Here is a 20,923-nt window from a genome sequence, read left to right as displayed (position 1 = left end):
CAATGTTTAATAAATTTTCATTTTCTCTAAAACTATAAAGACTTTTTAATATTTTTTTGTCAATTCATGTATATTAGTCGATATTTGAGCTCCTAAATGAAATTTATAACTTAATTGATTTTAATTATGAGTTTACCGACATTCATGTGTATTAATGTTCCAGAAGACTTCCATGGAAGTCTTCTATGTTAGTTTTTGTAAATTGGTTAAGTAACTTTATGATATGGTTATTTAATTTTCAAAAGTGTTTAGTAACTTCAAGAATATCAAGTAACATGGTTTAATGTGTCTTCTTAGAACATAAGATATACTTTTTAACTTTCAAGAAATTTGAAATTTCAATTTTCACTTAAAATTTTGAGTTTCTTGCTTAAATTTTAATTTTCCGCTTAAATTTGTCGTTTATATTTCAGTTTCCCTCTTTAAATTTAAGTCTTCTGAGAAGACTTCCCATAAGACTTCTAATGAAAGTGTTCTATCTTTGAACTTATGTAATGGTTTATCTTTTGTGAATTTGACTAAGTTTTCTTGAGAATTCTTCTCCCTTAGTTGTAATAAATTTGATTATTTTTTTGCGTTATTGTGTTTTGCTATAGAAGTTGTATCAATAACTTTAATTATGTCAAGTAATTTTGGCAAGATAATATTGCGGAATATGAACATATTTACCAAATTTTCTTATTAATATCTCTTCAAATTCACAAAAAAAAAAATCACGACTAAAGGAGTACACATGCAAATCACAAAACATAGCACAAACAAAACTATTATAGATCATTCATCTACAAAGACAAGCTTGGACTCCACTTGATATGGAAGAAGACTCCGTCAGAAGACTCTCATGTATTCTTCTACTCTCATGTAGTCTTCTAGCACATTATATTTTAGAAGACTTTGGAAGACTTATGAGAAGTCTTCTCGGAAGTCTTTGGAAGACTTATGAGAAGTCTTCTCGGAAGTCTTCTAAAATATAATGCGTAAGAAGACTTCCAGGAAGTCTTTCAGAAGACTTCCGAGAAGACTTCTGAGAAGACTTCCTATATAAATCTTCCAAAGGCTGCTCCAGATTTGAAAACATATATATCAACCCCAGATCTGAAAAACATGTATATCAAACCCCAGATCTGAAAAACCTGTATATCAAAAAACGTTCAAATGGTTTAAAAACAAAGAAAATGTATGGAAGATTATATAGATATACTTTTATAGAACACACAACCTACATATCCAAGTGGAAGATGAGAACTATTTGGTTAAAAACATGCAATAAAAAGATAGATTAGTGAGAAAGACATGAAACAAAAATGAAAAATTCATATAAAATTTGGTGTTTTCACGTCAAAGAGATTAGAGTGGGTTTGGAGAGTTTTAGTTTGGGAAAAATGTATGAACTTTATGCAACAGGAGGTTACCAAAATGAAGAAAAATCAGATATAACAACTTACCAAAATGCTCAGATATGTTATGAAAGGAGGACATGTGAGAAGACTTCGTTAGAAGACTTCCAAGAAGACTTCCCCATAAGTCTACCAAAGTCTACTCCAGATATGAAAAATATGTATATCAAACCCAGATCTGAAAAACATGCATATAAAAAACGTTCAAACGGCTTAAAAACAGAGAAAATGAATGGAAGATTAGATAGATCTACCTTTATAGAACACACAAAAATACATATCTAAAATTAATAGATCTACTTTTAAATGAGTGGAAGATGAGAACCATGTGATGAAAAGCCTGCAAAACAAGATAAACTAGTGAGAAAGACACGAGACAAAAACAATAAATTGATATAAAGTTTGGTGTTTATAAGTTTAAAGAAATTAGAGAAAGGTTGGAGAGGTTTAGAATGAGGAACATATCATTTTTGTTGCAGCCACTTGAGAGGAGGAAAGAGAATGTGTAAATATTTCTTTATATATCGAGACAAAAATTCCAATAAGGTTAAATATTTTTGATTGAGAGGACTTTCTAGTAAGTCTTCTAATCGCCAGACAACTTACATGTTAGTCATCTAGACCCTAAACATAACTTCTAAACTAAATTAACTAACTAAACACTTCATAAAATCAAAATAAACTTAAAAAGTGTTTACTATACACAGAAATAAACACATAGGTAAAATTTTATTTTTTCAAAAAAACATTTAAGCTTTCCAAAATCTAACCCTAAGAATACATACAATACTACAACATATGTTGTCAAACCCTAAGCCAAAAAATATCATGATTAACTACTTTTACTCATCTATGTTGAAAACTATTCAATTTTATTAAATCTTAAAATCCAGGACACGAACCTGGATAGAAAATCTACGCTTCTCTAACTGATGATAAGAATGATATAACTGGATTTTTAGTGATTTTAACCATGGTATATTCCAGTTTTAGAGTTTTGATTACTTGTTCCGAGTCCGTTTTATAGTCTTTACAGGTTCATGTGCGTTTGGAACACTTTAGAGATTATGGAGGCACTAAGAGCATCAAGAGGAGTTATGTTCAAAAGTTGAAGCCGGAGCCGATATTTGAAGACAGTGTTGATCGACACTCCTCTGGTGTTGGTCGACACCAATGCTGATTCAACAAAGCCGACCAATATTTCAAGAATTTCACTTTGACCCAAAAGTTTCCATATTTGTAAGAAGACCCATGGCGAGTTTTAGATCTATTTTATGTTTTTAAGTCGTTAGCACACTTTTGGTGCCGGTCGACATCCATGCTGATTTGAAAAGGCTGACCCATATTTCAAGAAATGCACTTTGGCCCATAAGTTTCCATATTTTTAAGAAGACCCTTGGCGAGTTTTAGACATATTTTATGAGCCGTTGTTTAGGCTATGCTTTTATATTTTGAGTGACATTGGAGAGAAGGTCAGAGAACTCCTTCAGGAGATCGATTATAACTCCAATATTTTTTACTCTATCTATTTTTTTTCTTTATTTAGATTATTGTTATGTCTTGCATGATCATGTCTAAGTAAACCACTTAATTCATGTCCTCCGGTTGACCCCTCCTTCTTTGCTGACCTTAATTCATGTCGTCCCCTTGAACTGGAAGACACAAATTTGTTCACTGACGTTTGAGTTCTCTCTTCAATATGTATCACCATTGCATGGAAAAGGAGGCGTCAGACAGAGTCACACGCCTATACCGGCAAGGCTTCGTTGGAGATCTTAGAAGGAGAAAACTAGATCTGACTCATCCTTAGACCTAAAGGTCGATTCTTGCCTCTTCTGCCGTTTTGTGAGCCTCACCGTTACTCCAGTGAAAGCAAGAACATGATACCGTCACAACGCAAAAGGAATCTCCGGTAGAGTCCCATAGACCCAGAGTAACTTGCTTATTGGCATATATAAGACATTGAGAAAGAGAGCAAAAAGAAAAAGAGGAGTAGAGAAAGGAGGAAGAGTTTCCGGCGTCCGAGTTAGGACTGATTGGAAATTCTAAAGAGAAATTAGAGCTTTTTTTTATTTTAGAGAGAGAAGGAGTTAGTTGTACATGTATATAAATTCAGCTTATTTAACGAGTGTTTTTGCATCAGGTACTAAATCATGTCGGGCAACTTTTTTCTGTAAATTGGTGAAAATCATCAAAACTTATTTGTGTACGAAAGTAAAAGCAAAAAATAATTAAAGTTACGGATAAGTTGCAAAATAACAACCAAAAAGCTACATGAAGTCTTACTTCTAATGTGTTAGCAAGTATAAAGGATGCGATAAAACTTCAACAAAGCATTAGTATTTCTCTTTTATCTTTAATTACCAACCTTAAATATTTATAAGATTCCACCAATAATAGTATTAACCCGTTGGTGCCTAATACATGCACGTGATAACCATTTTTGGTCGCGAAAATTCTCTCTCTCTCTCTCTCTTGTGTATATAAATATATCTACACATACAGACCTACACTAATTCTTCGTTATCATCTTCTCAATAAAATCTCTCTCTCTAAAGATGGTGAAAGGGTCCCAGAAAATCGTGGCCGCAGATAAAGGCATACCAATAATAGACATGTCGCAGGAGAGATCACGAGTGTCGATGCAGATAGTCAAAGCCTGCGAGACTCTCGGCTTTTTCAAGGTGGTCAACCACGGCTTTGACCGAACCATCATCTCAAGGATGGAGCAAGAGTCCATTAACTTCTTCGCTAAATCGGTTCACGAAAAGAAATCGGTTGAATCGGTTAACCAGCCATTTCGTTATGGCTTTAGGGACATCGGTCTCAACGGTGACTCTGGTGAGGTCGAGTACTTGCTGTTTCATACCAACGACCCCGCTTTTCGCTCTAAGCCATCCTTCCGGTACGTATATTGTGTAACCTTATTTATAAAGTTATACGATTCGAGAGTTTGAGTCTCAAATAAACCTAAAATCATATGTACGACCATTAATATACGGTATCATATCGTATAGTTGAATCTTCACTTAAATATATAAATAATAAATGCATGTTTATCTATCAAGAACCTTTGAAAATATAAATGTGACAAATGCACTTATTTATTATGTTTAATAAATATAACAAGTGTAGACAAGAAACATGTCTATGTTAATTATGTTTAAATGCATATTGTATATACATAAATCTATGCATAAATTTGATTTAACACATTTATGTACATGCAGACAGTTACCTTATACTAACTTTATTGATACTATAAACTATAAACAAAAATCACATCTTTTTAGTTGAGTTAGGTATAGGTTTGTTTTTCATTTATTTTTGGGATTTAATCAATACTGGAGTTAGCTAGAGTAACAGAGTCTCAGTCTGTCTCAGTATTCAGTAACAGTGTATGGACAATAATTGGGTATCTACTAATATACATTGTACATGAAGCATATATGTATATATACCAAACTATTAGAGAATACATCTAATATTACCTCTTATTTTTGGTAATATGTAAAATACATATAATTTTACCATGTTTGAAAAAGACTGTTGAATTTTCAAATAATGAAAGTTCATGCACATTTTTCATCAGTTTTGTTCAAACATAACTCAACAGATTTTCATTACCATTCAATTTTTTTTTGGTAATCATATTAAATTCTTCATCACCATTCTTATTTATTTAATTTTTCTAATGTTTCTTTATAAATATTTTGTTCATCAATACCCAACAAAAAACATAACCTTTTTTCTGAAAGTAGAAACATTAAGGTTTCTGGTTATTTTTCTTATATTTCTATTATTAACAAAAAAAAAATGATATCAACTAATGATATGTGACGTATAAATATGTTTGGACAGCTCGGCAGTGAATTGTTACATAGAAGCAGTTAGGCAGTTGGCTCATGAGATATTAGAACTGACGGCTGAGGGACTTGGGGTCCCACCTCACACCTTCAGTAGGTTGATCAGCTCCGTCGATAGTGACTCCATTTTGAGGGTGAATCACTATCCACCGTCCGATCAGTTTTTCGGTGGAGCCACACACTCTGATAAATCTGTGTCACTGACCAGGGTTGGCTTCGGAGAACACACCGACCCGCAGATCTTAACAGTTCTTCGATCTAACGGTGTAGGAGGCCTCCAAGTGTCCAACCCAGACGGCATGTGGGTCCCTGTCTTCCCTGACCCCTCAGCTTTCTGCGTCAATGTAGGAGACTTGTTGCAGGTCGGTGTCTTTTAATTTTTCTCTAATTCCTTGTTTTTTTTTTTGTCACAACATTTAATGTAAGATTGTAAAAGAAAACCATACGGTCGTTGGTTCTTTTTATAGGTGATGACGAACGGGAGATTTATAAGTGTAAGGCACAGAGCATTGACTTACGGAAAGGAAAGCAGGCTCTCGACATCATTCTTTGCTGGACCGCCGCTCCAAGCAAAGATTGGGCCACTACAGGCGATGGTTACGACAGCGAATCAACCACGATTATACCAAACGTTTACTTGGAGCGAATACAAAAAACTGGCATACTCTCTACGTCTTGAAGATAGTCGCTTAGACATGTTTCGTACAGGTAAGGGTCTGGAGGATCCTTAGAAGTTTTTAGTAATAACAATGTTTGTGTTGTGGTTTTTTTTTCTAAGTACCTTCCAAGTCTTAAGTAAAATGAGGCATGTTGGATTTGTGTAACTAGAACTAGGAGGTGATAAGTCTAATATGGTTTGTAATAACTGTGTTACGTTAACTCTAAGGAAGTACTAGACTATGTATTTCTATTATATTAACTGGATTACGTTGAAGATAGATTGCGTCTAGAGATAGCAAAATGGAAGCTTACCCGCGACCTGGCTCGTAAAGACCCAATGCGGGGCGGGATTGGGCACAGATTTTACTGCCCGTTTGTTAGCAGGCTTCGCGGGTTATACCCACAATGGTATTGGGCCAAAGCGGTGTGCGGGACAATTGGGTGGCCTGCATGAATTTTCTCATTCCGTCTCTTTGGTAACATCGACAAGAGCTCAGAGCAAACCTGAGATGGTGATGGCGATTCTCAATTCCTCCAACCGGTGACCTAAACTCATTTACTTCAGTTGTGACTCTTCCAGTTCGCTTTCAATCAAAGAATCATCTTTTCTCTTCAAGCTTTGCAATGTTGACCAGAACTCGTTCACTTTCTTTGTAACTCATTGTAGGAAAAAATGTTTTTTTTTTGAAGTGAGTGTGAGCGAAGACAAGAAATTGTACACAAAACTTGTTTTTATTGTTATTTTTCTGGAAACTTAATCATCGTTCTCGAATGTGAATTGTCTAAACATCCTTTTTATATATACAAAACTTGAATTTACTTAGTGATGCGAAGACTAATCTTCTTTTTTTTTTTACTTGTTTATATATATATATATATATCAACAAGATTGTAGTAGGACAAGTTGCTGTTTCTGGAGGACACCAATGGGTACAGTGTTTTATGCTACAAACGAGAGTCGAGACAATATTTGTAACTTAATGGATTTGATCAACCTGATAACTTATTGATGTCTCTTCTTCTTGCTGGTTCACAGGATTGGTCAAGCTTTGAAGATATGGGCCCGCGGGCCGACCTGCATACCCGTTGCTATAGTGCGGGTCGGGATTGGTCATAGGGTTCAGGGCTCGTGTCTCGCAGCGGTACGACCCGCAAAGACCCAACTGAAAATGGTACCACAGCGGAGCGAGACAAATGGGTTGCGGGTGAGCCCAATTGCCATCTCTAATTCCGTCTTTTGACAAGATTAATGGATCTCGGTCAAATTAAAAAGAGAAACGGTCGAGAACAACCAAGTCGACTTGACATAAGAGAAAAAGGAAAAAGTCCACGTGTTCATCTTCAAATAGAAGGGAACTCGAAAAGAAAAAGGACATTCACTATAACAAATAAGTCGGCATAAGAATTAGAGTAATTATAATTTTACTTTGTTCCTACCAAATTAATTACTCGTAACGATTTCATAGTTTTTTATTTGTAATCGACCTTTGATATCTCAATAAAAAATTTTCAAATAATTCACCATCAAATTAATATTTTCATCTTGAACACACTAATTAAGATTAAACAGTCGACACCATCTATGGAGAGACTTAGGTTGCACGCCGAAAGAATCAACGATGACCAGAGAAGAAAATACTTAAACAGGGAGACAACACCTCTCAACTGGTGGCAGACCTAGCTGCCATGATGAGTATGATGTAAAACCTAATGGAACGCTCTAAGATGATGCTTCGAACAAAGCAACCAATGAAGGACTGGATACTCTAGCCGCATTCTATGGGCAACCACTTGCCAATGATCAAGATCCCAAGACCGCAAGAAGAGCTTTGTTCTGAAAGAACGCCAACCCGGTTGTTCATAGAGCTGCGACAAACCAAGTCGATCAAGCATCAACTAAAGAAATCGATACAAGACATCTGGTCCAAAGTTCATCGACCAACAAGTTTGACACATGAGATAGAACATGTTCTCGCCACAAAGTCGAAGATGGCCTTCATGACAAAAATTAGAAAGATATGGGTTTGACACTTACAAAAAAATCAAGGTCCCTTCTTTCTCCAACGAGACGAATCCTAGTGATCATTTGACCGCGTTCAACATATGATATACCATGGATTTTACCCATTTTTAGCCATGGTATATAGGTGTTTTAGGAACTACCCATTATGTTTTCGAGTCTTTTTAGTACTTTTACAAGTTCATGGATGATTTGGGGAAAAGTGATGATTTGGGTGCATTTTGGAGATAAAATGGGAGGAAGCTCGGAGCTAACCATCGATTTTGGAACTCCAATATTTCTAACCTTAGATTTATGAATTCCTTTATGTTATTTGCTATGAATTGATTTTCTATGTCTGAGTAGTTCATCTTGTTAGTTTTATGGTTCAAATAGGATTATGAAGGATTAGCCCCAAACATAGATTGCTGAGTTGTTTGTGATATCCATCAGTTGAATTATACTTATTGCTTATGTTCTAGAGTAGCTAACTATAACCCTGATATTAGAATAATTAGGCAAGCGGAAGCCTAGTCTGTAACCTGAATTGTGCTAGGATTGCTAGAAAGAAACGGAAGTTGATCTAGGAAACCTAGTGAACATAGTCAAACCCGCTCAGTAAAGCTTGCTAGAAGGAACATACATCGACAAACCTATAGGTGTATCGATCGATGTTCTGAAAGGTGTATTGATCAACTATCCATTGATAGCATCGATCGACACTTTCTCCAAATCAACAAACGACAGTTGAGATCTAAGATGAAGACAATAGATATTCTAAACAAATGAAAGTTGATATTTTATTACTTTGTTTGAGTTCTAGAATATCCACTATCCAACTTAACTTCTGTACTATTATAATCTTGATTACCTGAATAGAAACCCTAAGTAATGCTTTCTAATAATTGTTTACAAAACCTCAAAACAAATCAACCGAACAACTGCCTTGTTCACCACTGCAATTTACTATTTCCATAACTAACCTAACTTAATTATAAACTGTTTAAGATCTTTTGTGTGCCCCAGCTCCTTGTGGATTCGATCCCTAAGTACTACAACTCCACCTCTTATTTGAGAGAGTATAAATTGATAGACCATGGATTTTACCCACTTTTAGTCATGGTCTATAAGTGTTTTAATATATATTTACTACTATATAGAGTTTATTTATAGTATTTACAGGTTCAGGTACGTTATGAAAAAATATGGTGATTTTGGAGCCTTTTAAGTGCAGAGCTGCACAGACGCATCAGATGTCTAGCTATGGATTTAGACCTTTCCACCGTTAGATTGAGCTCATCGTTTGACATAAGATAGATCTTTGAGTTAGCTTTCCAATGCCACCGGTTTGAGGTCACCCAGCATCCTGTAACAGAAGTTATGCCCGTTTTACCAAAGAGTGGCCAGTCTACCTCACGAGAGGAAGCTGTCAAGGAGATGAAGGACTGTCGATCGATGAAAAAGCATTGGTGTTGATCAACAGTGATGCCAGAATATGGGCTGAGCATATTTTATGACCGACTGAAGCCCAGAATCAACCCCAAATTACCAGAATACCCTGGACAACTAGAAACCTTATTTATGTTATTTATAAGCCATAGTTGATGGCTATGCTATCTAAGCTTTCTTTAATTCTTGTTCTTAGTTAGGAGAGAAAGCAGGAACTCCTTCAGAGTCCTTCTGGAACTCCTTTGTTTTCTTTATTGCTTTTATCAGTTTTATATTTATTCTTTCTATGATTTTTTGTGACAACTTCATGCTTGAATAGATCCATCTGTTAGGTTTAGGGTTCAGATAGGATGAGGGATTAGCCCTAAATATAGATTTCTTAGTTGTTAGGATGTCCATCAATTGAATTGCACTTATTGCTTGTGTTCTATAGTGGCGAACTAGAACTATGATGTTAGGATGAATAGGCGCACGCGAGAGCATGGTTTATCTCTTGAATAATTCATATTGTGCTAGGATTCCTAGAGAAAGACGAGAGTTGATGTAGGAACCTAGTGAACATAGTTCATACCTGCTCGGTAAAGCACGCTGGAAGGATTGGTGATCGACAACTCGGTAGTTGTATCGATTGACATTCCAATCGAATCGTCGATCGACACTTTCTACAAATCAACATGCAAGAGTTGAAATCTTAGATCTAGTGATAGATAGTCTAGACATGCGAGAGCTGGTAGATTATTGTTATTGTTTGAGTTCTTTTGCATCCAACAAACATCTTATGCATCTATATCATTATAATCATGATTTCCTGAATATAAACCTTAGATCTAGCAAAACCTCCTTCCATCAAACCTCAGTCAATCAGCCGATCAACTGTCTTGCTCAATTACTTGCTATATTTACTGCTTTATAAACTAGTAACCTAGCTTAATCAAAATTAACTAGATTTATTTGGTTCTCTAGCTCCCTGTGAATTCGATCCCTAAGTACTACAACTCGACCTCTTATTTGAGAGAGTATAAATCACTTCTTAGGGTAATTTGAGTGGTATCATAAATCACTTATGGTAATTTGAATGATAACAAATTTGGCGCCGTTGCCTGTGAGCTTTGATCGCCATTGGATCTTGTCTTGGCAGTTTTAAGTCTAGGTTTTTCTCTTACTCAAAAAACTGATAATTGTTTTTCTTAACTTCCTTCAAGTGCATGCCCAGAAGTACCAGCATCAACAAGGAAAAATCGTTGCTTTTCTTAGACCCTCCACTCTTGGAATGCACGATCCGCAAATAAAATTGATCCGCATCGTTCGGCAACAAAATCCATTCGTCAACCAACATTTCTCAGAAAACGTCGACCGATACTCTTAATCTGTCGACCGACAGTTGTGATCTACCGCCTTTCAACACTTCAGTCTGAACGTCGATCGACATCTGTCCGCGAGACATGGTTGGGACAATAATCCTAGAGAATGATGAGAATGGAGACTTGCATGACCAGGAAGGTCACATGCGTAATGCAGCATGTCAGAGGTTAGATTATCAGAGGGCTGTAATTCTTGATCAGGATGATGATATCGCTGCAGTTGCTCAAGCTTTAGACGTGCTGCTCGACCCAAAACGTTGGCTGACTACAATTGTCTAGATCAATACTACGCCAACAAATCTGCTATTCGTCCTCCTACAATTTAGTGGACAAATTTTGAGCTGCAACCCCAATAGTTTACACTCGTGGTGCAGTCATCCTACTGTGGTTTGTCACACGAGCATCCTATGGACCATCTGGAGCAGTTCGAGGATTTGGTTTCTGCCATTAAAGCTAATGGAGTCCCGGAGGACTATCCTTTCTGCAAGCTCTTCAAGTACTCACTGGCTGGAGAAGATTCACGCTGGCTTAAGCAGTTACCACCAAGATCTCTCACATCCTGGGCAAACATCAAGAATGTGTTCCTGGGCAACTTATTTGATGAGTCACGAGCAGAGGATTTAAGGAGCAAGATTGCTACATCACTCAGGAGCCTACATAGTCATTCAGAAGCTCCTTGATCAGATTCAAGTGCTATCAGAGAGACTATCCACACCATGGATTCAATAAAGTGCAGCTGCTCAGCACTCTCTTCAAAGGCATTGCGTTGGCATATCAAATGGCTCTGGACACAACTAGTGAAGAGAACTTCAACACTAGGAATCCATAAGAGGTTGTGAGACTGATTAATAACTTGGCGTCTAGCAATAGCACCAATAACACTGATTTTGAGAAGAGAAAATCGGCCACTCTAGGAAAGGAGGAGTTGGACGATGTTAATGCTAAGCTGGACAGTGTTCACAAGCTTCTCAAGAAGTATGTTAGCTTTGTAGAGGATATGGAAGCTGTAGAAATCAACAGTGATGGATAGTTAGAAGAGGATGTGAATTTCATTAGTGATATTTGTTTTCAGAATCAAAATCCTGAGAATCAGAGTGGATACAAAAATTTCTATGGGAATGGGCAGAAGAGTAATTTCAACCAGAATTCACAGTTCCAGAAACCCTACAACAACAACTTCAACAACAACAACAACAACATGAACTATGAAAAATTTTCCTACCATAACGTGCCACCACAGACTCGAGAGAGCAAGATAGAAGCAATGATTGATCAAGTTCTTGAGGGTCAGCAGAAGCTTATGGTGAATGTCAATGGGAAGATATATGCTGTCTACACTGAGCTAAATGCAAAGTTAAAGACTCTGAACACACATGTGAAGAAGCTGGAGACATAAGTGATTCAGACAGGAGAAGCTGTTAAGAAGCAAAAAACTTTCATCAAGGGCAATGAAGCACGGAAGTACCACGTGAATGATATCACAGAGGATGATTTCTGGCAAGTGGTTAAGGAGGAGAAGCTTCAGGAGGGAGATTTCGATGTCGAAAGCTCCATGAGTTTCACCGGTTCACATTGGTGTCGACCGACACCAAGAGATGAACATCGAATGATGGAATGGGATGAACACCGATCGACATCGGATGTTCAACATCGATCGACGGAGTCAGTTGCATCATGCGAGGCGGTCATGATCATGACCCATGAAGAGTTCACAGCTACACACCCTCATCCACCCAAACCCTTTATTGCCAACATCGATCGGCATAATGAGTATACCGACGATCGACATAGAGATTCAACCAGCTATCGACAGTCAACCTCATTCATCGATTGACGAGCACCTCTCTGCTACCGAGTGAAACTACCTAAGATAGATGTAGCACGACTGAATGCACTCAGAAACCCCATCTCAACCTTCAGAGACACCAACAGACAACATCAGTGAGCAATCTGAAGAAGCACTAGAGCCTATGCAAGTTGATCAGGCTACTGCAGGAAGAACCTTGAGGAAGAGGAAGGAAAAGGTTCCCAAGCATCTGAAGAGAGGTGCTAACGATAAGAAGATGGAGAGTTTCAGAAAGAGGATTCTAAGGATCACATTAGATAAGCCATTTGAGGATGCTTACATTACTCACAGGTTGTGGATGTTCTTCAGAGATACCTAGGAAACTAAAGAGGACATTAGGAGAATGTTCCTCTATATCAGAGAGAAGATCAGACAGAGCATTACACTGAAGAAGAAGAGTGATCCTGGAAAGTTTGTAGTACCCTACTTGATAGGAGGCATTGACTACCTTAATGCACTCTGCGACACATGATCTTTAGTAAGAATTTTACCTAAGGTGATGGAAAGAACCTTCAAAGGATTAATTCACTGTTGTGGACTGTTCTTAGAGGAACTCAGGATGATTCATCAGAAACCTTGAGGTGCAGATTGGTAATGCCCTAGTTCTAGTAGACTTCCTTGTCCTGGACATCAAGCTCAACGGAATTCTTCTCAATTACTTGGGAGAGCCGTCATGGCTACTGTAGGAGAAGTATGGGACATGCAGACCATTAAGCTGTTTCTGACACTCATAGACCCTACCGTCTACTATGATCCGGTGAGAGTTGTCAAGCAACAGACGGGCTACATGGAGATTGGAGACAATCCTGGATTCATTGCAGTTTGCCACTGCGATCATGAAACTGATGAGGAATCAGAGATAGGAGCATTGATCAAACTCAACTGGAGATATCGTTGACGAAAAGTTTGTAGCAACGATCGACAATGAGTTGGAAACACCGATCGACAGTGACCATGCGAATGAGATAGACGATTTTACAGAAGGATCTATCAACAGTTGGGAGAATGATTACTACCAACCTAGCTTCGCTGTTAACACTGCTACACCTTCAAAGAAGAATCAAAAGTTCTCCGGTGTTCCCATGAAAGGGTCCACACTTCTTGTTTCCTAAAGATGGTGTAGCATGCAAATCACATAGATCACTATGTATAAGTCCTAGCACTGCAGAATTTCTTTCAAAGCTTTTAAATGGTTGCCTAATTATTTTTGTTAACATACAAGTACTACATTTTTCTAAATTTATATCAAAAGTAGGAATTAACCCTTCTTTAGACATATTAATCATACGATTATAATGTACATGACCTAATCTAGCATGCCACAGAGATGAATCATTTTTACTAGAACTTGCCATATAAACAGAATTGACAACTTTATTAATATTATTATGCATAAACATTCCATTACAGAAAATCCAAATCCAACAAATACACCACACTTCGATAATATATACTTATCGGATTCATACACTTGTTTAAAACCACATTTATTTAAAACACTACCAGAAACTAAGTTTTTCCTAATTTCGGGTACATGAAGTACATCGTTGAGATCAAGGGTTTTTCCAGAACTAAACTCTAACACCACTTTTCCACGACCTAAGATAGGGGCGGTTGACTCGTTTCCCATATGAAGTACCGATCCATCTGGAAGTTGCTCATATGTAGTGAACCATTCACTATCCTTGCAAATATGTGTTGTTGCACCTGAGTCAATCCACCGTGCCACTTCATCATCCTGCACATAAAATATCTCATAAATCTTTGATACATAATTCACATTAGAATATAGGTTAAAATCAGAGATTTGACCTTGATGAGTGGATGGACCTTGGTCCTTAGACACTTTTCCCAAACGGTTTTGTCTCGTTTTATTTTTATCCTTCCCTGCTCGGCAATCACGATTTAAGTGACCCGGCTAGTTACAATTCCAACAAATGCTCTTAAACTTTTTGTTAGATCCACTGTAAGTGTTTTTATTAAAGGATCATTTCCTCTTATTCTTATTCTTAGAACTCACTTCTTCCTCCATCATATTGATGGAAGAAGTACTAGCCTCATTATTTTTGGGTTTTTCTCCCTCTTGCGCCTTTAGAGATTCCTCTATGCGCAAATGGCTGCCAAGTTGTACAAGAGACAACTCTTCCTTTTTGTGTGTTTATTATGTGTTTAAAATCTTTCCATGAAGGTGGTAACTTATCGATGATACTCGATACTGAGATGGATTCGTCTATCTTCATGTTGTGTTGTGCAAATTGACCTAGTATACGAAGCAATTCATTGTATTGCTCCATAGCTGGCCTAGAATCAAACATCTGTAATTATGAAAATTACTGACAAGGAACTTCTTACTAGAACTATCCTCAGCCATGTACTTTGATTCTAACGCATCTCACAACTCTTTTGCAGATTTGACTTTCTGATAAAATCAAAGAGAGGATCTGACATACCGTTGAGAATATGGCCACGGCATATGTAATCGTTGTTTTCCCATTTAAGTTGCTTCCTTGTCTCATCCAGAGACTCGTTCTTAGCATCCTCCGGTACAGTAGGCATAGGCATGCTTAGAACATACACTACATTCAGATTTGTGAGGAAAAAATGCATTTTCTTTTGCCATCTCCGAAAATCTACTCCTTCAAACTTATCTAACTTTCTAAATTTTGATGTCATCTCTCGCACCGATACACCAGCCATAATTCACAAGAAATTACTCTTTAAGATTGTTGGTTATTTTGGGTTGTAACCTGAAATTTGTGAATTATATACTTGGATAATGATTGAATCGTTGTGCTTTCCTTGAAGAGTATTTTGACCCTATTCCAAGCCTTGGGTTACATGAAATCCCTTTGTAGGATAAGACAATCAAAGTCTCACTCTTGTTCTAGGCTAAGATACATGAGAAACAAATAAAGCTTTAGTGCTTATATGTGTTTCTTCAATGATCTTTTATGATCTTTGAAGTTGAACAATGAATCTATCTTTCTTTCTCTCTCTCTCTTTAACTACTGTTACTTTCTACTATCAGTTTCTGATTTTTCTATATCCATTTACCAATGCCTACACCTCCTTAGAGAGTGAAGAGTTGCAACCAATAGTTGCAATGGTTAAACCAAAGTTGCAAAGGTTAATGAAGAGATGAAATGGTTAGTGTAGAGTTACAATGGTTAATCACCAAAGGTTGCAATTAATTAATATGGTTATTACCAAAGGTTGCAATCATCAATAGTTGCAATGTTTTATTTATATAGTTGCAACTGTTCATACAAACAATTGCAATGGTTCACATGAAACATTACACCTATTCACTTAAATATATAACATATGCCAAGATGTCATAAAAAATATTACGAAAATATAAATAAATACGGCTTGATGATATCACTCTTCACTGATAGGAATGTCTCTGGAGCGTTAGTGAGACCAAAATGCATCGCTAAGAACTTGTTGTGTGTCTTCTCAATAATGGATTCCTTAACTTGTATTTACTGATAATCAGACTTCAATTTTAGAGAAGATTTCATCCGCCACAAGTTCATACAGTAGTACTCAATCAGGAGAAAGGGGTATCTGCATGGCACCATGTATTTGAAGAGAGCTTTATAGTCTACACAAAACCATTACATTCTATCTTTTTATTCTTGACTAGCAGCACCGGGCTGGAGAAAAGACTTATGGTTTGCCTAATGATACATGATTCCATCATATCATTCATTAATACATCCACTTTGTTCCCTTGGAGATGTGAATTCCTATATGGTCATATAATCATCGGTGCAGCTCTCCGCGTAATGTGGTGGCATGTTCCCTGCGACCCAAAGGAAGAAGCCCTTCTAATATTTGGAAGATCCTCTTATACTCCCTTAGTAGATCGCTTAGAGCTCTGCTAAGAACGATACTCTGTTCTGAAATGTTACCATAAAATAGTCCTTCAAGTAAATAGACTATTTCTTCTCTCTCGATTTCTCCATATACCTTAAAGATATTTTGTTTCACATCAGGGTATGGTCTCTGACAATTCTCCCTCTCTGTTGATCATTCTGATAACTTAAGGTGTGAAGCCCCCAACTTATATGTGTTTCACCCAAGGTCTTGAGCCATGAATAACCAAGAACCACACCACCGGTTGTTTCCAATTCGAACAACAAAAATTCCTCGATAATCTCCATGCCTTGTATGGAAAATAAACTATGTTACACTTCTCGGATCCTTCAATGACTTGTCCATTAATGATGGCTAACCCGAACCTTGTAGTACTGGTCACTTGCAATATCTTCTTGTTCACCAATTGCGTAGATTTTAAGTTAGACGTACCTCATGAATCAATGAGTACCACCATCCTTGTAACTCTTTTGGTTCCCATCATTGTCTTAGTCTTGTTTGGTCAGAGACTCGCCGTAGATTTGAGGGATAGTGATAGCAACCCTTCGTTACTGGGTTTTAACTGTTCTTCTCTTTCTTGTAGGTTTAGATCTTAGAAACTATGCAGGGTTATAATGGAAACATGAGATTTTGCAGGGTTAAAATCATAAAAGTGATTACATGTTTATTGTTTTTTGTCATAAGGAGATGATTGTAATTTCACAACTTTTTTATATTAGTTTTACATTTGATTGTTTATTTGGGGTATACTTTAGCAATTAAAATCAAGTTTTAGGTAATTTTTGGCAAATCCCCCTTAATTATTTGTACCATAACATATTTTTTATTTTGTGTTTAATTTTATATTATGTTATTTTGTAACATGATGCTAATTCAAATTCTTATCAGTTAGTGATATGTGTTTAACATGATTGTATTTGGGGTATACTTTATCAATTAAAATCAAGTTTTAAGTAATTTTTGGCAAGTCCCCCTTAATTATCTGTATCATAACATATGTTTTATTTTGTGTTTAGTTTTATATTATGTTATTTTGTAACATGATGCTAATTCAAATTCTTATCAGTTAGTGATATGCGTTTAACATGTACGCTGTTGTTTGAATATCCAAAGAAAGTGTTAGATTTTCTAATCTAATGATGCATCGTCTTTTGTATGTTATGCTCGATTTGTTTGTGTGCAAGAATACATGGATAATGGTTTGTAATATTTTCTTGTCACAGGATCTAAGATCTAAATTGTTGATAATATATTATATTTATTCGTTATTGTTGGTTTGTTGATGTTTTAGAAGTTATGAATGTTACTAATGCTTTTGATGCCGACGAGATTTTTTTCAATCCACAGCTACAAAAATTCTTGATTTCAAACTCAAGTTGCTTAATGATTGCTATTACTAGTGAGAAGATTTTGATCTAAAACTACACCCCCAAAATGAAATAGTAAAAAAAAAAAAGCAGAATTTAATATATCAATTATCATGGATACTGAAATTAGATAATTTTATATTATTTTAAAATTATATCTAATTTAATAATTTAGATTTAAATATCAAATAAAATTAATTTAGGTAATAGACAAAGTTCCACACAAGGTGAAGATTCTCATCTAGTGCATATATATATATATGTATTGAAAAGATCATATATAACATATATATATACTACATGATTATAATCTTTGATGGAAAATGTTTTTAAAAAATCTTTAAAATAGTTGTTTAGTTATTAGAGTTTTTGAAAGGTAAATTTTTTTTTTTACTTTTGTAATACAGTATTATTATTATTATTATTTTATATTACTTTTGGATTTTTATTTTTTCTTTTTAATATTTTATTTATAAGGTTTGAAGTGGATATCCGACTAAAAATATTTATTTCTGTATATCTGAATGGCTAAGTATCGAATAAGATCACAAAATTGATAATATGAACGAAACAAATCGGATCAAATATAGTTTCAAAAACTAGGATAATCAATGTTACCCACCCTATCTAAGTTGTAGTCACCATTTATGCTAAGATGGGTCTTTATTGATCCAATCAGCGCATGGACGAAATGATAATGTTGAAAATAAAAAACATTTGCTTACTTTATTATAATATATTCAGTATATAATAATGTAATTATCATCTTACCAATAATACAACTTAATCAGTCAAACACATGATGATGGTTTCAAATTAATATCTACGTGGTAGGATGTTAGAGATGACAAGGGTAATACCACAAAGATTCTTAATTCCCTTACTATTATTCAAAACAGAATCATCTACAGATCTCAATCTCTTCACATAATCTAGACATGTATCAGCTCCATCCAATGCAGCAGAAACTTTAGTTTTCAGCCCCTCACCCTCGCCAGAAGCTAAATGCTCAAAAGCTTCCTCGAGGTTTCCAATGGTGTTCTCGTATTCATCTAAGCATGATCTGTAAGCTAGTTTGGATCGGGGGTCGACACCTCCATCGATAATAGATTGGAGTCTTTTAAATGTTTGTGTTGCTTTTGCTTGTGTAGCATCAAGTGTGGCTTTCGCCAAGGCTTCAAGATTAGGAGATGAAAATTCTGAATTGAGAAAGTCAAGACAGAAAGATGGATCCAAAGTTTTGTCACAGATGGTGCTCATCTCTGAACTTGTGATCGCGTGCGAGGAACCGATTAAGAAAAGAAACATAAAAGAAGACAAGAATGCATTGTTCCTTAAATTTGCAACCATTCTTGTTTTCTCTGCTTTTTATTTTATTTTCTAGTTTATGATAGGAAATAAGATCCGAAACAATGTGTATTTATATAGAGAATAGTTAACGTACAAGGCTTTAGTCAAAACGATTCAAGAATAGAAGTTGTTATGAGCGATGAAGAATTTTTCTGCATTGTTAGAAGAATTACAAATATATACTCAAGTTTTGTAAGCTATATAATTAGAAAACAACTACTTATTTTGGACTATCTATAATTGAGGTCGCTTAAATGTTCTTTTTAATTAATTAAGCCGAAAGAGATCGTACACGGCTGGTATTATTAACGTTAGACAATAATCCTAAAATTTGAACCAAATTTTTGTGATAAACAATTTTAGAATCAAACTCTTTTGGTAAATTTAAATTAATTGTTCTTATACCAGGATGTTTAAATAAATAAGAAACTTTTTCACCAAGTTAATGCTTCCACCAAATTTTTAAGCTTGATAATTTTTTTTGAAGAAGCTCTATATAGCAAGTTTAATTTAAGATAAAAATATACTTTGTCACCAAGTCTATAATTCCGACCATTGAAAAAAACTTGCCAAATATGTTTGTGGTAGTTATTGAAAATTAAAATAAATATTGACTCAATGTATCACGCTAAAATATGATTTCTAGGTAATTAATACTAATTATTTTAACTTTTCAAACAATCCGAAAACCTACTTATGTCTACTATATATACACAGTTGAATTTTCCCTTATATATACCATCAAATTTCTTAACAGCTCTTAATTTATGATTATAGGAGTATCAATGATATCACATTTAAATTGTTTGATTTGGGCTTCTATACTTTTTCTATGTGTATCAAATATTTATAATTAGTTAATTACTCTATATTGAAAAGAACATCAATACCAAATATATTTTGACCACAAAAACACATGTATTCAGAAATAATCAGATTATGCAATATGAAAACATACGTCTTTTAATAAATAATTTATCCTGCAGTGCAAGGCACAAGCCTTATCCTATTTTAAATTATATAAAAAAAAAGTGGAAACAGAAGAAAAAAAGTATCTGATTTACTGATTTATTAGAAACCTATTTAAAACTATTTTTGATATGTGTTACTTGTGGAGATTAACTCGAAATATCTCTCCCTCTCTTGAAAAAAATCTTTTTTCTCCCCTTATTAAAATATTACTTATTATTTATATATTTTTAAATAGAAAACATGGGTCCAAGGTGGGTAAAGACTTTAGAACCCTTAATGAATTTTCATTATTACTAACCCAACGACTTCTTACTTAGGTTACCCACCCATATAAAAATTAAAAATATATTTTTTCATAAATTTAATTTAAACAAAAGAAATAATCGTGCACGTGGTGCGAGGAGTTCTCCTTCAGCTTTGCTTTATGTCGATTCAACTCCACCGGTTTGGCTTGCTAGATCGACTGGAGATTCTAGTTAGTATTTGAATGTTGTTGTCAAAACAAAAAAAAGATGTCCCACATCGTGTAATAACATGATTTTTGAGCAATATATATGTGTATGGACAATTTTTACTCTTGACCTAACTTTTGGGTGTGAGTTAGGTCCATCACTAATATGGTATCAGAGTCCATGGTTAAGTCTAGCAGATGGTTTCCCATATAAACAGTTTCATATCTATGTAGCTTGTAAAAATGGCTCATTTTCCTGTGGTATTTCCGAGATGTTGGAATTGGACTATTTCCACTCGACCGTTTTCTGTCCACATCTCAAG

The 20,923-nt window shown here is 35.4% G+C and overlaps 2 protein-coding genes across 2 annotated transcripts; one reads left to right on the top strand and one right to left on the bottom strand.

The window, feature by feature from the left end:
* The first annotated feature begins 2,200 nt into the window (after positions 1-2,200).
* Positions 2,201-6,733, top strand: LOC106345169 (gibberellin 2-beta-dioxygenase 4). The gene is made up of 3 exons (XM_048781189.1): positions 2,201-4,302; positions 5,259-5,625; positions 5,731-6,733. Exons 1-3 carry the CDS (start codon positions 3,956-3,958, stop codon positions 5,992-5,994), a joined length of 978 nt encoding a protein of 325 aa, XP_048637146.1. The 5' UTR covers positions 2,201-3,955; the 3' UTR covers positions 5,995-6,733.
* An 11,801-nt stretch (positions 6,734-18,534) lies between these two features.
* LOC111216044 (pectinesterase inhibitor 1-like) lies at positions 18,535-19,236 on the bottom strand. The gene has a single exon (XM_022720324.1). It carries the CDS (start codon positions 19,175-19,177, stop codon positions 18,644-18,646), a length of 534 nt encoding a protein of 177 aa, XP_022576045.1. The 5' UTR covers positions 19,178-19,236; the 3' UTR covers positions 18,535-18,643.
* Positions 19,237-20,923: the final 1,687 nt, after the last annotated feature.

Source organism: Brassica napus, chromosome A5 (assembly GCF_020379485.1).
Source record: "Brassica napus cultivar Da-Ae chromosome A5, Da-Ae, whole genome shotgun sequence".
Classification (NCBI taxonomy): Eukaryota; Viridiplantae; Streptophyta; class Magnoliopsida; order Brassicales; family Brassicaceae; genus Brassica; species Brassica napus.
The sequence above is the reverse complement of the archived record's forward strand: the minus strand, read 5'-3'. Positions and strand labels throughout refer to the sequence as shown.